Source organism: Rhinatrema bivittatum, chromosome 2 (genome assembly GCF_901001135.1).
Source record: "Rhinatrema bivittatum chromosome 2, aRhiBiv1.1, whole genome shotgun sequence".
Taxonomy (NCBI): domain Eukaryota; kingdom Metazoa; phylum Chordata; class Amphibia; order Gymnophiona; family Rhinatrematidae; genus Rhinatrema; species Rhinatrema bivittatum.
The window spans coordinates 249988735-250002928 of record NC_042616.1 but is presented as its reverse complement, the minus strand read 5'-3'; the positions used below and the strand labels follow the sequence as shown (position 1 = coordinate 250002928).

Here is a 14194-nt window from a genome sequence, read left to right as displayed (position 1 = left end):
TCTTGACAATGTCAGATAGGGTACTGTCCAAGAAGATGATGCTCAAGTACAACACCTGGGTTTTTCAACCCCAGGCAACTTGAGTGGGGAGAGCTCTGGAATTTCTTTGAGCCCTGACAACATGCCCCATCTCCTCATCCTATCAGCGGATATTCCAGCAGCGCTGAAAGAGGTACAAATTGGTGAGTCTGCGAGTCCAACTGGAGGGACAATACCCAAAACATCTAATGTCTCCATACCAGGGCTGTGCCTACTTTGACAAGGAGGACAAGGTAAGAGGTTTCAGCTGAACCTTTTGCTATTTTCCTTTGGGATATCTGGCAGGTTGTAACACACACCGAAGGTATTCTAATGTGGAACATCTCGCAGTTATAAGTTCTCCTTAGGTTCTTCTACAAAACTGACTGAGACACAGCAATTTCTTCAGCTCAAGATCAAGTTTCAACATTACAAGCTATACAGTGTTAAGGATAACTTGTTTTTACAAAACAAAACTCAGTTACTTGAGAATGTTATTTGATCAAAAACATGTGCTTTTTAAATTTTCCCAAATCTAGGCTCCTGGCCCCACTAAGAAATATGTCTGAGATGCTATAGATTGCAAAAGAAAAAAAGTGTTTCAGTCTTAGATATGTCAGTGTTATGTTCCTGATACTAAACGTTTCTAGTGACAAGGAAGGAGATTTAGACCTCCTAGCCTCTTTTGAAAGTGTTATTTAATTTCTTTATTCTAATGATATTTCTACCAGGGCAACCTTGATTGTTTCCTTTGTAAAGACAGATGATAAAGATTTGGTTTTGAGACAGTACGTCAAATACAACTTTTGTTCACAAAATTAATCTTATAAGTCTTTCCCAGATGTCTCTAGGCCAACTCAAGCTCATAGAAATTGTTTTTGCAATTGAAGCAAAGTGTTATTGAGTTGGGGGGCTTCACTTTATTTTAAGAACCCCTCTAAAGGTATTGTGGTTTTGCATGGGGTAAAATTTGATTTCTTTGATCAAACATCTTGAACAGTTTTTATTGTGGATAAAATTAAAAATACTAACTAGCTGGAAGATTGAGGAGAGGATCAAATAGGTTTATTTTTCTGTCCTGGTTTTCGTTTTTCTTTTTACAATAGTCCCTATCAAGGGAGAGTATAAGAGAACAATCAACCATGTGTATGGTTGTATGAAGTGATATGCTATATAATTCATTGTTTCTTGTATTTTATTTCATGTAAATTATTTAATACCAATAAAAATATAATTAAAAAAAGCATAACTATTGTAATCTGCCTTGGGACCATTGATAAGAATATCAAACTTATAAATAAAAATTAACAAAAAAAAAAAAAACAAAAAACAAGGAATGAGACCCCAAAGGCCTCAACAATGCTAACAAAAAAAATCTTAAGAATGAGTAAAGACAAATATGTATCATAAAAGCTGGTGCACTGACCAATAGCTAAAACTGAAATTACTTTGAAAAGGAAAACATACTACAGCTTCTTGAAGGAAATTCACTCTGTGCAAAATGACTACTGTATTAACAGTTAAACAAATTTCATAAATAGGAACATATTATATATTTTGTAAAAACCTGAAGATGAGTGGAAATCCAAACAAACATGTGAACCCAAAAATACTAATATGCCTGCTTAAAACAGTCATTTTGTGAGAAATGCATGAAATTCCTGAATCTCGCAAACATCCAAAATGCTGTGGCTTTATAGAACAGACAAAATTCTTATGACCTCTCACTTATGAGAGCTGACGGCAGCCAAAAGATGTAAAACAGGATTTAGGAGCACTCTTGGACTAAAGTTTTCTATGTTTTAAAGCAAAAATCGATGTCTAATCTTGTCCAAGACCTTCAGACTGTTACCCATGCATTAGTTACAAGTAGGATCAAATAATGTAAGTCACTGTATCAAGATTTACCTCAAAAGAGCCTTCAAAGGCTTCAGCTCCTTCAAAAATACAGCAGCTCCAATTTTGACAAGGGATTAAACCTCAGGTTCACATCACCCCAATTCAGAAAATTTTACTGGCCACCCACCCATTTTCTGGCATGTTCAGTTTTAACTTCTTTCAGTCATCCAAAAGTGCCTAAATGGGAAGGACCCAACCTATCTAAAAGACCTTTTGATTATGTGCCAGGAGGAAATTTGCCATCTTCGCAGCAAGATCTATTGGTGGTCTCTCCCTTGTCTTAAGGCAAGGCTTGTTACCTCACTTAAGTTAGCATTTGGTATCTTCAGCCCTAGCCTTTGGAATGAGGTACCATTTGATATCCAGCTGGAATCCAATTTTTTGACATTTAGGAAATATTTGAAGTTATGGGTGTTCAGGAAAGCTTTTAACAGATATTGACAGTTCCTATACTGAGGGATTGGTTTTATAGTGCATGGGTTGATGAGATCTGCACTGATAGGCAAGTTAATGGGTGGGCTAGTGGTTGGTTGGGGCCCTCTTTTTCCTTTTGGATTTTTTGTGGATTATTGTATGAATAGGAGCCTTCGTTTTCAGTTTTTATTTTATTTTTCCTGGGAATTTCAGTTCATTTTAATAAACGAACAAAAATGGAAAAAAAAAAGTTAGTGGAAAATACAAGTTTCACTCATCTCAATGTGCTGTCTGCTGACTCTGGAATGGAGGAATAGTTAGAGTAGCAGGCTGAGAAACAGGGGAGCCAGGATTTGAATCCTGCATCCTCCGCAGTATTCCTTGTGACATGGGCAAGTGACTTCACCCACCTTTGCCTCTTTGGCAGGGAGATAAACGTGACCTAGTCCATTGCCTATCAGGATCCCTACAAATGCCAACTGCAATACTGTGATCGGAGTTTTAGGTTAGGACGACAATGAACCTAGTGACTGTCAGATAGTGCTTCTCCTGGTTGCACCCGTCTTTAAATTAAGATGTGCTCTTGAACAACTAAGAGTCCAAGTCCTGATCTCCTAATTCAGGGGTGGCTAACTCCAGTCTTCGAGAGCCACAAAAAGGCCAGGTTTTCAAGATATGCACAATGAACATTCACGAGATAAATTTGCATACAATGGGGCAGTGCAAGCATCTCTCTCATTCATATTAATTGTGTATCCTCTGAAAATCAGGCCTGTTTGTGGCTCTCAATGACCAGAGGTGGCCACCCCTGCCCTAATTTGTGTAGAATTGCCAAAATGACAGCTAGACATTTCATGATCACCCATAAGAACATGAAACTGTTGCTAGGATAAAAGGGGTTAATGAAGGGTGCTTCTTTAATACAAACCCGAGAGGCCTTCTGTGAGATGGATGAAAACCCAGTTATTCCTGTCCACGTTGCAAGGATATAACCCACATATGCCAGCTGTGGAGTGATTGTGGTAAGATTTCTCTCTTTAACATAGAAACATAGAAATGACAGCAGAAGACGACCAAACGGCCCATCCAGTATGCCCAGCAAGCATTCAGTTATTTTTCTCACTTATCTGTTACTCTGACCGCTGAAGTCAGGGCCTTTATTGGTAACTTTTTGGTTCTAATTTCCTTCCATCCCTGCCATTGGTGTAGAGAGCAGTGCTGGAGATGCATAAAAGTGAAGTATCAAGCCTAATTGGTTCGGGGTAGTAACTGCGGCAACAAGCAAGCTACTCCCACGCTTGTTTACCCAGACTATGCAATTCAGTCCTTGTTGGTAGTTGTCTGAATGTAAATCCTCTTATCTTCATCCCCCCTGCTGTTGAAGCAGTGAGCTAGGGTTATATGTACTCAAAAGTGAAGTATCAGGCTTAATTGGTTTGGGGTAGTAACCACCGCAACAAGCAAGCTACTCCCATACTTGTTTGTGAATATAAATCCTTTGTCCCACATTTCCTCTTGCCGTTGAAGCATAGAGCAATGTTGGAGGCATTTTGGGGGGGTTCGGGAGGGTGGGGGATTTATTTTAAAGGGTCGGGGTGGGTTTTAGGGATGTTTTAGTGTGCCGGTTTTCGATTTACACGATATTTAAAAAACCCAAACTGCGACGATCCGATTCCCTCCCCCTCCCAGCCGAAATCGATCGTTAAGACGATCGATCACACTATTCACATCTCTACAAAACACCACTACCAAAATAACTCCACCGTGAGCAGCTGAAGCAAGAGGACTTAAGACAGCCATGAGAAGTAAGAAACACGTGAAACAGGTAGCACAAAGGAATGAAAGACTGATAGAGGAGTGTGTGAAAAGGAGTAAAAGAGAAACTGGAGGAGACAGAAGACGACAGGGGAGGGGAAGACAACACCACACTTAGGAAAGGCAGATGAAAGCTTAACTCGGAGCAGCTGAGGTAAAAGAAAGGCAAATAAAAATAGAAGAGCAGGAGAAAAGTGACAAAATAAAATATCAAAGTTTAGAAAAATGTTTAAAGCAAATATATTTAAACATTGAAAGTTTGGGGGTTTTTTGGTGTTTAATAAAAATTTGTTTTGTGCATATTATCAATTTACAACAGAACTACTACCTAATTGGTTTCAGAGATTCCTTGTGCTTAATTTGCAGGCCAAAGAGAACTGAAGTTGAGCAGTGGAGAGCCATGAGGTGGTGAAGTGCCAGCTCACTGTGGCAGAATGGCTAAGAGGGCCACACCTTACTACTGAAGTCAGGAGCTTCCCAACTAGCAACCCTTTTCTTTTGAAGGTTTGATTTTAACACCTTCATGCCAAATCTGTTTCGCCCATTAATCTAATGCCCAATTACGCTTTACAAGATCTGAACAAATAGCAATTCCCTCACCACAGAGCAATGGTTAAAGCAACATTACAATTACTATAAATCCTAAGGGCTTTATTTTGAAAATGAAGCAGAACCAGAGTTAAAGGACTTAACAGAGTTGTACAGTGGTTTTTTTTGTTTTTTTTTTTTTTAAGTGAGCAATTTTATTTGGGCGTGCCTAGTTCAATTTAGAAACTGTACATGAAGGGGCCAGTTTTGAAGGGATCTGCAGGCCTGCAAGCTAATTTTCAAAAGGTAAACTCCCCTCAATTTCCCTTTGAAAATCCTGCACTACCCTACACACTTAAGAAACTGGGATTTCAAAATTAAATCTTTGCATGTAGTTTACTCTGCCCCATCTCCAGATTTTTACTCATAGGAAACTGAGGCTGAAGCAATGAGGCGCGTTCAGCACAGCGTATAATTTTATTTTTTTTAATTTCTTATATATTGCTTTTAAACATAATACAAGCATCCACTTGTTTAAGAAATCTCTTAAGTACAGTGAAGAAATAATATACTTATACATTGGCAATTCAACAACACTACAAAATAATCTGTTCTTAACCATAAAGGAAATACAGGAGAGCTATGGAAATAAGGAGCCATTATTCGTAACAGAAATGTTTACAAATTTATTGAGGTATAACTGTTCTCTCAAAAATTGTTTGAAGGAGGGTAATAGCCAAATGAACATTCAACACATAGAAAACCAAAATACATGAATATACACCATGTATTACAGAAGTTTTTGCTCATTTCTACATACACCAGAACAGCAAGTTTAACTTGGTTGGAGTGAGTGTCCAAAAATGATCTTAACTGTATTGGGTCAAAAGACATCTCTCTGCTCCCCAAGAGATACACAACATTTACAAGGAAATTGTAATTTGAAAATTGCTCCTTTTAAGAACTTCCTCCCTCATATTTAGAAAAGATTTTCTTCTCAATTGTGTTTTACCAAGTCCGGGTAACACCATATTTTCTGAATGAAAAATAAAACTTGGTTATTTCGGAAATATTGCTTGAAGACATTGTTCTTGTCCATTAATAAGGCAAACGAGACTAATAGCAGTCTCCGTTGAGAGACTACCATCTCCTGGGAGAATTCAAGTAGAGTGGTTAAATCTGGCAATACCTGGTCTTCTATATTTATTTTCTTGATTTGCTTCTCTGGGGTACAAATAGTACGCCTTTGTAATAACAGGTTTAATTTCCTCAGGTATCTTTAAAACCTGAGAGACATACAATTTAAACAAATCCATAGGTGGAATATTTCTAAGCACTGGAAAATTTATAAATCTTAGATTGAAAATAGCCTGAGGGCACACAATCTTTTCCAGTCTCTTAGTCGACTCGCTTTCACTCTGAACTAAGTTTGACTGAATTTTCTCCACTTCAGTAATCCGACCTTCTATTTTTCCCAATTTAGCATTTTGGAGAACCAGTTCAGTTGCATTTTGTTTAACTTGGCTTTTAACATTTCACACTTCTTTTGTTAACCCCAGTATAGCCTTCTCAAGGGATTGAAGAGCTATCCAAATCGTAGAAAGAGTTATTTCCTCTTTAGGGAGCAAAGAAACTTGTTTGAAAATTTCTTGGTTCTCAAACTCCCTTCCCCCACTCGCTGCTACACCGACACCATTGCCAATGCCCGGCGTCCCAAGCATTGCAGCAAAGTCCAGCCCAACTCCATTACCTCCACTGGGGTCTGTATTCGCTTGCTCCAGGATGGTAAGTCCACAAGATGTTTTCATTTGCACCGCCGCTTCTGCCTCACCTCGGATATCCCCCGAGGGGCTAATGACGTCCTGCTGCCTATGTCCTTCACCAAGGCCCGGCGGCGGTCTCCTGGGTGATCCGGGGCTTAGAGATATTTCAGTCTGAGGGGAAAGCTCCTCAGCTGACCCCTCTGTGACCCGATCTCCAGGTGTTAGTGGGGGAAGTGTCGCGGAGAAACTACCTATCCGGGGTTGAAATGCTTCCATCAGTGTGGAGGAACTTTCTCCACACTGGACCCGGGCTTTCCATTTAGCATGGGGCATACTGGCAATAATTACAAAGAACGCCATCTTGAAAGCTCTCCCCTCACAGCGTATAATTTTAGCCGCAGTTGTGTACACATTTCTATGCTCAAATGTTATTCCAGATGCAGCAAGGTGTTTTGTGCACAAAAAATGTGTGTACACAACTGATCATCTGCTTAGCACCCTCACATGGAAATCACATATACATGAAGGCATTATTTATTTATTTATTTATTTAGAGGTTTCTTATATACCGAGGCACGTTTGCAAAACATCACCTCGGTTCACAATGTAACATAAATTAGCAACAGGCTTTACAATAATAACATTAACAGGTAGGAATTAACAAGGGCAGAGGAGAATAATACGAGAAATATATACAAATGTACAAGTTGATATTAACAAGTAGGTTAAATAAGCAATAAGGATGATTGGGGGGGAAGAAGAGGAGGGAACCTAGGGTAAAGAAGGGGGGGAAGGAGAGGGTGGGGGGTGTAGAATGGGCGAGGGTCAGAAGGGTGGGGAGAGGGTCAGATGGGGTAGGGAGAGAAAAAAGAAGGTGAGAGGGTCAAATGAGCGGTCGGTTGGTGGTCAAATGGACGGTCATGTCGAATCTATGTGGGGAGTCAGTTTATTAGTCAGGATACGCTAGTTTGAACAGCCATGTTTTAAGATTGTGCTTAAATGTTTTGTGGCAAGGTTCCTGGCGTAGTTGGGAAGGCATTTTATTCCAATGAGAGGTTCCTGATATGATAAAGGATCGCTCTCTAAAGGTGATATGTTTCAAGCACTTAGGAGAGGGTATTTGGAGTTTGGCTAGGTGATGTGTTCTTGTGGGTCTTGTCGGAGTGTGAAGCAGGAGATGTTCTGGGAACCATTGCATGTCCTGATTATGAATTGCTTTGTGTATTAGCGTGAGTACTTTATATATTATCCTGGAGGTTACAGGGAGCCAATGTAAAGATTGAAGGACTGGTGTGATGTGGTCATGACGGTGTGTGTTGGTAAGGATGCGTGCCGCAGCATTTTGTAATAACTGTAGAGGTTGTAGGGTACTTTTTGGTAAGCCAAGGAGGATAGCGTTACAATAATCAAGTTTGGACAGGATCATAGCTTGCAGAACTGTGCGGAAGTCGGAGGTATGAAGAAGAGGTTTGATTCTCTTCAGTGTGTGGAGTTTGAAGAATCTTTTACCCATCAATGAAGTGATGTGCACTGGCTTACTCCTGGTCAGAGGTGAAGTAAAGTTTCTGGCACCTGTATCAGTCTACGGGCAGAAGCTGAAGTTCCTACATGGGGGACCTGGAATCAGGATTTATGCAGAGAAAACACTCTCTACATAAAAAGAAAGGTTTTCTGTGCGTAAATATGCTTTGAGCGTACAAAAAAATAGCTTTCTGCGCTGAACATTTTTCTCTCAAACTGTGTGCTGAATTTCAGTGCACAGTTTTAACCCACATTATTGTATCGGCTCTATAGGTTGTCTCCTGCACTATGTTTTTAAGTCCCCGTGCCTAGCAGCTCACTGTTAACTGCTGCAGTGTCTTCCTTTCAGGCAGCATGCAGGGGAAGTGGAAGGGCTGGAAAAAGTGACATAAAATTTGTTTTCTGCTCCACAGCAGTACTTCTGCAGGAAGAGTCTGAATTGGAGAGCGCAGATATACCTCCTTCCGCTCTGTCAGCTTCTCACAAAGCTAAAGGTTATTCATTTCATCTACGCAGATGATGTTCAGATCCTGATACCAGTCAAAGAATCAATCGCTAAAACGCTCACTTTTTGGAACAGTTGCCTACAGTCTATAATCGCCCTCCTTACCAACCTTAATTTAGTACTCAACACATCTAAAACGGAACTACTACTCATCGATCAAGAGAACAGCAAACAGGCTCAGATGCTCCACAACCTCCCTTCACTCCAAATATCTACTACCACAAATGTAAGAGATTTGGGAGTAACTATAGACAATCGGCTGAATTTAAAAAGATTCGTCAACACCACAACAAAAGAATGCTTACATAAATTACTTATTCTAAAAAATCTGAAACCCCTCCTTCACCTGCAGGACTTCCGAACAGTTCTCCAAGCCATCTTATTCTCAAAAATAGATTACTGCAATTCCCTTCTAATCGGCCTCCCAGCTATCACCACCAAACCACTTCAAATGCTACAGAATTCTGCAGCAAGAATCTTAACCAATACCAGCAAAGGAGATCACATCACCCCCGTCCTTATGTATTTACATTGGCTCCCTATCAAATTCAGAATTCAGTATAAAGTGCTAACCATGATCCACAAAACTATTCACTCTCTAACCTCGCTCGAACTATCCTGCCCTCTTCAACATCACTCAGCCTCCAGACCAATTAGAACATACCTAGGTACCCTTCATGTTCCCCCCACCAAGTCAGCTCTCAAGAAACGAGCTCTCTCAATTGCTGGACCCATACAATGGAACAATCTTCCCTCGGAACTCCGCACAGAACCCTGCCTGCGGACGTTCAAAAAAAAAAAACTGAAGACCTGGCTCTTCTCAAGAGCATTTACTTAAAGTTCCTTACCGGACCCTACTTTATAGAACTTAGGTTCGGACGTGTTTAACTGCTCGAAGTTCCCCTTACTCCTTATCATGTATTCCTTGTTTTGATTCTCATGTTTACCTATTCGCTATTCCCCATAATCCCCTCTCGTTATACTTGTTCAATTCTAATTCTATTCTTGTTCAATTTTTGTTAAATTATGTTCATATTGTTCGCTGTAATTTCCAACTGTTGGTTCGCTGTAAACCGAAGCGATATGTACTTGTACATGATCTTCGGTATAAAAAAAGTCTTTAAATAAATAAAATAAAGATATGGTTTTGGATGACCTGAGGGGGCCAGCTAAAGCTCTTCCTTTCTACAAGTCTGTGAAGAAGCTGGTGGTCAGGGAGTGGGATACTCCTGAGTCCGGTCTGCAAGTTGGAAGAGCTATGGCGAAGCTCTATCCTTTAACGGAGGAAACTGGAGTTGTCTCTGCCCAACGTGTATACCTCAGTGTCAGCAGTCACAAGAAAACTATTATTCTGGAAGCAGTCTCCACTGCATTGAGGGATATGCAGGATCGAAAGTTGGAGCTCCATCTCAAGTGGATTTGTGGGGTTTCCGCTCTGGTCATCAGGGCTGTGGTGTGCAGAGGGTGTACCTCTGGTGGGAAAAAGAACTAGGCATCATAGTGGATAATACTTTGAAATAGTCGGCTCAGTGTGCTGCAGCAGTCAAAAAAGCAAACAGAATGTTCGGAATTATTAAGAAGGGAATGGTTAATAAAACAGAAAATGTCATAATGCCTCTGTATTGCTCCATGGTGAGACCGCACCTTGAATACTGTATACAATTCTGGTTGCTGCATCTCAAAAAAGATATAGTTGTGATGGAAAAAGTACAGAGTAGGGCAACCAAAATGATAAAGGGAATGGAACAGCTCCCCTATGAGGAAATGCTGAAGAGGTTGGGGCTGTTCATCTTGGAGAAGAGACGGCTGAGGGGGAATATGATAGAGGTCTTTAAGATCATGAGATGTCTTGAACGAGTAAATGTGACTCGGTTATTTACACTTTCAGATAATAGAAGGACCAGGGGGCATTCCATGAAATTAGCAAGTAGCACATTTTAAGACTAATCGGAGAAAATTATTTTTCACTCAACGCACAATTAAGCTCTGGAATTTGTTGACAGAGGATGTGGTTAGTACAGTTAGTGTAGCTGGGTTCAAAATAGTTTAGATAAGTTCTTGCAGGAGAAATCCATTAACTGCTATTAATCAAGTTTACTTAGGGAATAGCCACTGCTATTAATTGCATCCGTTTTCCAAGGTTTCCCTTGAAAAAATTAAAGTTGGTGAATTAATTGCATCAGTAGCATGGGATCTTAGTGGATTGCCAGGTTCTTGTGACCTGGTTTGGCCTCTGTTGGAAAAAGGATGCTGGGCTTGACGGACCCTTGGTCTGACCCAGCATGGCAGTTTCTTATGTAGCAGACCAAGCCACTGCATCACACCTTTTAACCACCATATTAAAAGGAAACATTTAAACTACCCAGGAATGTAAGACATTTGAAATGAAATTATCAAACAGTGATGTTCTGATTCATTACCAGAAAAGTCCTGTAGCTGTACTGTTCTCCTCAAATGTCTTAGTCTTCTCTAAACAAATCTCTCCCTCCCCACTAGCTTTTTACTATGATTCTTTATAGCTTTGAAGATTATAAAATAAAGTATATTTATACATTTTTATACCACATATGTAAACTACTTAGTAAAGTTGATAATGCCATCCATATACATTACACATGTCATACAATAAAACTAATTATTAAAAATAAAAAAATATATGTACATAAATCTATAAAACATAATAAAAGCAACAAACAGAAACACACTATGCCCCTCGCTCAATAGAGATTTAAAACATATCACGATAACCCACACTTCACCAAATTGGCCAATAGATGTTTTCCAAGGTCTCTGGCACATTGCACAACAGTTTTACATCACACACTGAAGGCCTGCTGAAATAAGTGTGCAATTATTTTTTGAAATTTCACTAGCCATTCTTCCTTAATTATTCCTGGCAGTGCATTCCACAATATTGATCCCTGAACACAGAAAAGCAGTTCACAACTAATCTGTTTAAAGGAAGGTACACATAGTAAACGCTAGGAAGCAGATCTTAAGCTTCCAGTTGGCTGATAAATTTTTAATACTGCATTGACAGTTGAGGGTGCCAGTCCATTAACCCCTTTAAAAAAATATATAGATATAGGGGGTACCTTTTTATTACACCAGCACAATGTATTTGTGACTGGCTTTTGGGAGCTATGCTCCATTCATCAGAATAAAGCTTGTTTTGAGGTATTTAAACTAATAACCAATGAAGTTATTAGTGTATCTATAAAGAACAAAATCTGTTTCTGAACTTTATAAAACCAGCACTCCTATGCCAGTACTCCTAGACCTTCCTAGTTTATAATTAAAAACAGTACCACAGATCAAGTAATAAAAAAAACAAAATGCACAAAAATGCAGTACCCTGAGACTTGTCCAGTTTATAGGTAACACACTATCCATTTATATTCGTGTGACTTTGCTTTTTCATGATTTGAACAATGACTAAAACTAATAAAATGTACAACCATTAATGCAAATGAGTAAATAAAAAAAAGTACTCCTTGAGAAGCAAGATGCCAATCATATATTTTAAAATTAGGCCTAAAAATCACAGACTATTTTTACATTTAAAAGACAAGTTAATACCTACACCAGGTCAGCTATTACAGAAATACATGATACTCACTAGCTAACTGTATTTCACGTCTTCAGAAGGTATAATTTGTTTATTTTGAATGAGAACAAAAAAAGGCCACACCGGTATCCCTCTAGAATCTGCTGCCAGGATATAATGCAGGTCTATTGTCTGACTCTATACCCATTGTTATTTGGGGAAGGGGAAAGGATCTAACTGTCCACCGCCGCTAGCATGAGACCGGCAGCACACCCCAGCACGGACTGTGGGAGAAGCATTACAGGATAAAGCCAGCTCAACAAGCAGGAGGGGGGGGGAATGGTGCCGGCCACCGTCCATCCAGCCCCATCATCAGCGACAAAGGACGAATGCACATGAGCACAAAAGTGCAGAAGCGCAGGCTAAGGTGCACCTAGCGCCTGACTAGCGCCAGCAGCACTCACCCAGCAGCAGCACGTTCTTCCCCGGCGGAAGCTTCGACCGAGAGCGGGTGGAGACTTCGCTCAGGATGGAGGACCTGCAAGAGAGGAGCGGGTGTCAGGCAGGGAATATCAGAGGGACGGGCGCTAGGTGCGTGCAGCGGGGGTAGCCGGCCCCTACTGGCAGGTTCCCACCATGCCGGGGTTTGTTTGGTTCTATTAATCCGACCCGTTCCCAACTGAGCGCCTCACTGGAGTGGGAGGAGGGGCTGACTGCCGGCACCGGGGGGGGGGGGGGGGGGTGACACAGAGGTAGCAGAAGGGGAGCTTCTCGCCGAACTCTACCATAGGTTCTGGCCGTCCTCGTCCGCCGCCTCGCTGCGGGCGTTAGTGGACCTGGCTACATGGGGCGGCCCCGCGGCGGAGAATGGGAACGAGCCAGCGGCTCTCCCGGCGTTCACCGCCATTCCTACGCGCGCCCTAGGACGAGCGAGAGAGCGGCAGTAGTGGCCTCCACTGGCGCCCGGATGATGAAAGCGCGCCGTACCGGCTGAAGGGGCGGGGCGTCCTACGTCACGCCCATCCTCGCAATCAGCGGGGCTCGAGCGCGTTCTGAGCCCCCGCCCGCCTCCCTCCACCTTACCTGACACACCTTGCAATCGGGCGTTAGAATTGTGCCGTCTGACATCCTGGACCACGTTCTCCTTAGCTGATGCAAGCCGCGCTGGTTGAGCTTTATCTTCCCCTGCTACGGTGCCGTTGTCGTTGCAGCCCGGAGCAGGCTCGTTCCAGGCTCTATCCCCAGCAGCTTTGCTTAACTACCGTATTATTGGGCCGACGCTCAGCCAACTTAGGCACCCCCTCTACAGAACAAAGGCTTGCACTGCGCTGTCACTCATCCCCTGTGATAGGCAGACCAGGCTCTGGCGACTAGCCCACTCTTGTCGTTGAGTGCCTTAGAAAGGTCAATATTTCAGCATCTCCTGCATCCATAAATTTAAATGACTTGCCTCCATTAGTTGCAAATATCTTATATTCATTGATAGATCCTGAAAACCAGACCTATTTAACGCAGGCGAAGATGTCAAATACCCCCACCCCCACCCCCACCTCTTCTCTAGGCTTGCCAGGTAAATAGAAAGCAGGAGGATAGTTAAATCTAGACTAAATACCACCCGCCAGCTAGTCAGTTTTTTAAATCTTATTTTTTATTGCATGTCTAGGCAATTTCAGGATGATGAGGCATAAGTTAAGAGAAGCAGAGCTTCCCAAACTTGGGGGCCAATGCAATACTATGCTCTAGACTAACCTCCGATGCAATAAAGGGTTCAGCGCTTCTAAAATGCACATCCAAACAAAGGTGTAGCCACTAGTACTCATCACATGTAAATGAGGCTGTTATTACCCCGTGATGCAAAAAAAATCGCTGTTCGCCCAGCACGCACTTTTTAACACACAAAATTTAGCGCCTGCCCTAGAGCTGGTATAAAGTCTTGCTCCGTTTGCTAAAAAAAAAAGTATTGCTTTTTGTGCTTCCTCCTTCTTAGTATTGGCGTGATAGTAAGTAGGAGGAACCACAGAAGGCAATATCATGAAATAATAAAAAGTCTTGATGGAAAAATAAATTTTCTAGGCACACAATACAGCTGCACAATATACACGCACTAAATTATGTATGTTGTGTTGGTAAATTAGCTTCCTTCTGGAAGCTTAACCCACTAATAATAAAGATAAAAAAAGAAAA

The 14194-nt window shown here is 41.3% G+C and overlaps 1 protein-coding gene across 2 annotated transcripts in view; it reads right to left on the bottom strand.

Moving 5' to 3' along the window:
- DYNC1LI1 (dynein cytoplasmic 1 light intermediate chain 1) overlaps positions 1-13208 on the bottom strand; it is a 136585-nt gene extending 123377 nt beyond the window's left edge. The window contains exons 1-2 of one of the 2 annotated variants that reach the window (XM_029589409.1): positions 13094-13208; positions 12475-12548 (exon numbers count right to left, since the gene is read on the bottom strand). Coding sequence is in view for 1 of the 2 variants with exons in the window: in XM_029589408.1 (XP_029445268.1) it covers positions 12475-12548; positions 12796-12917 (196 nt within the window). In the remaining variant the exon portion in view is untranslated. Of the gene's footprint in view, positions 1-12474; positions 12549-12795; positions 12992-13093 lie in introns of those variants that run through there. The other variant, XM_029589408.1, reaches the window with a different exon arrangement.
- Between the last annotated feature and the right edge of the window lie 986 nt (positions 13209-14194).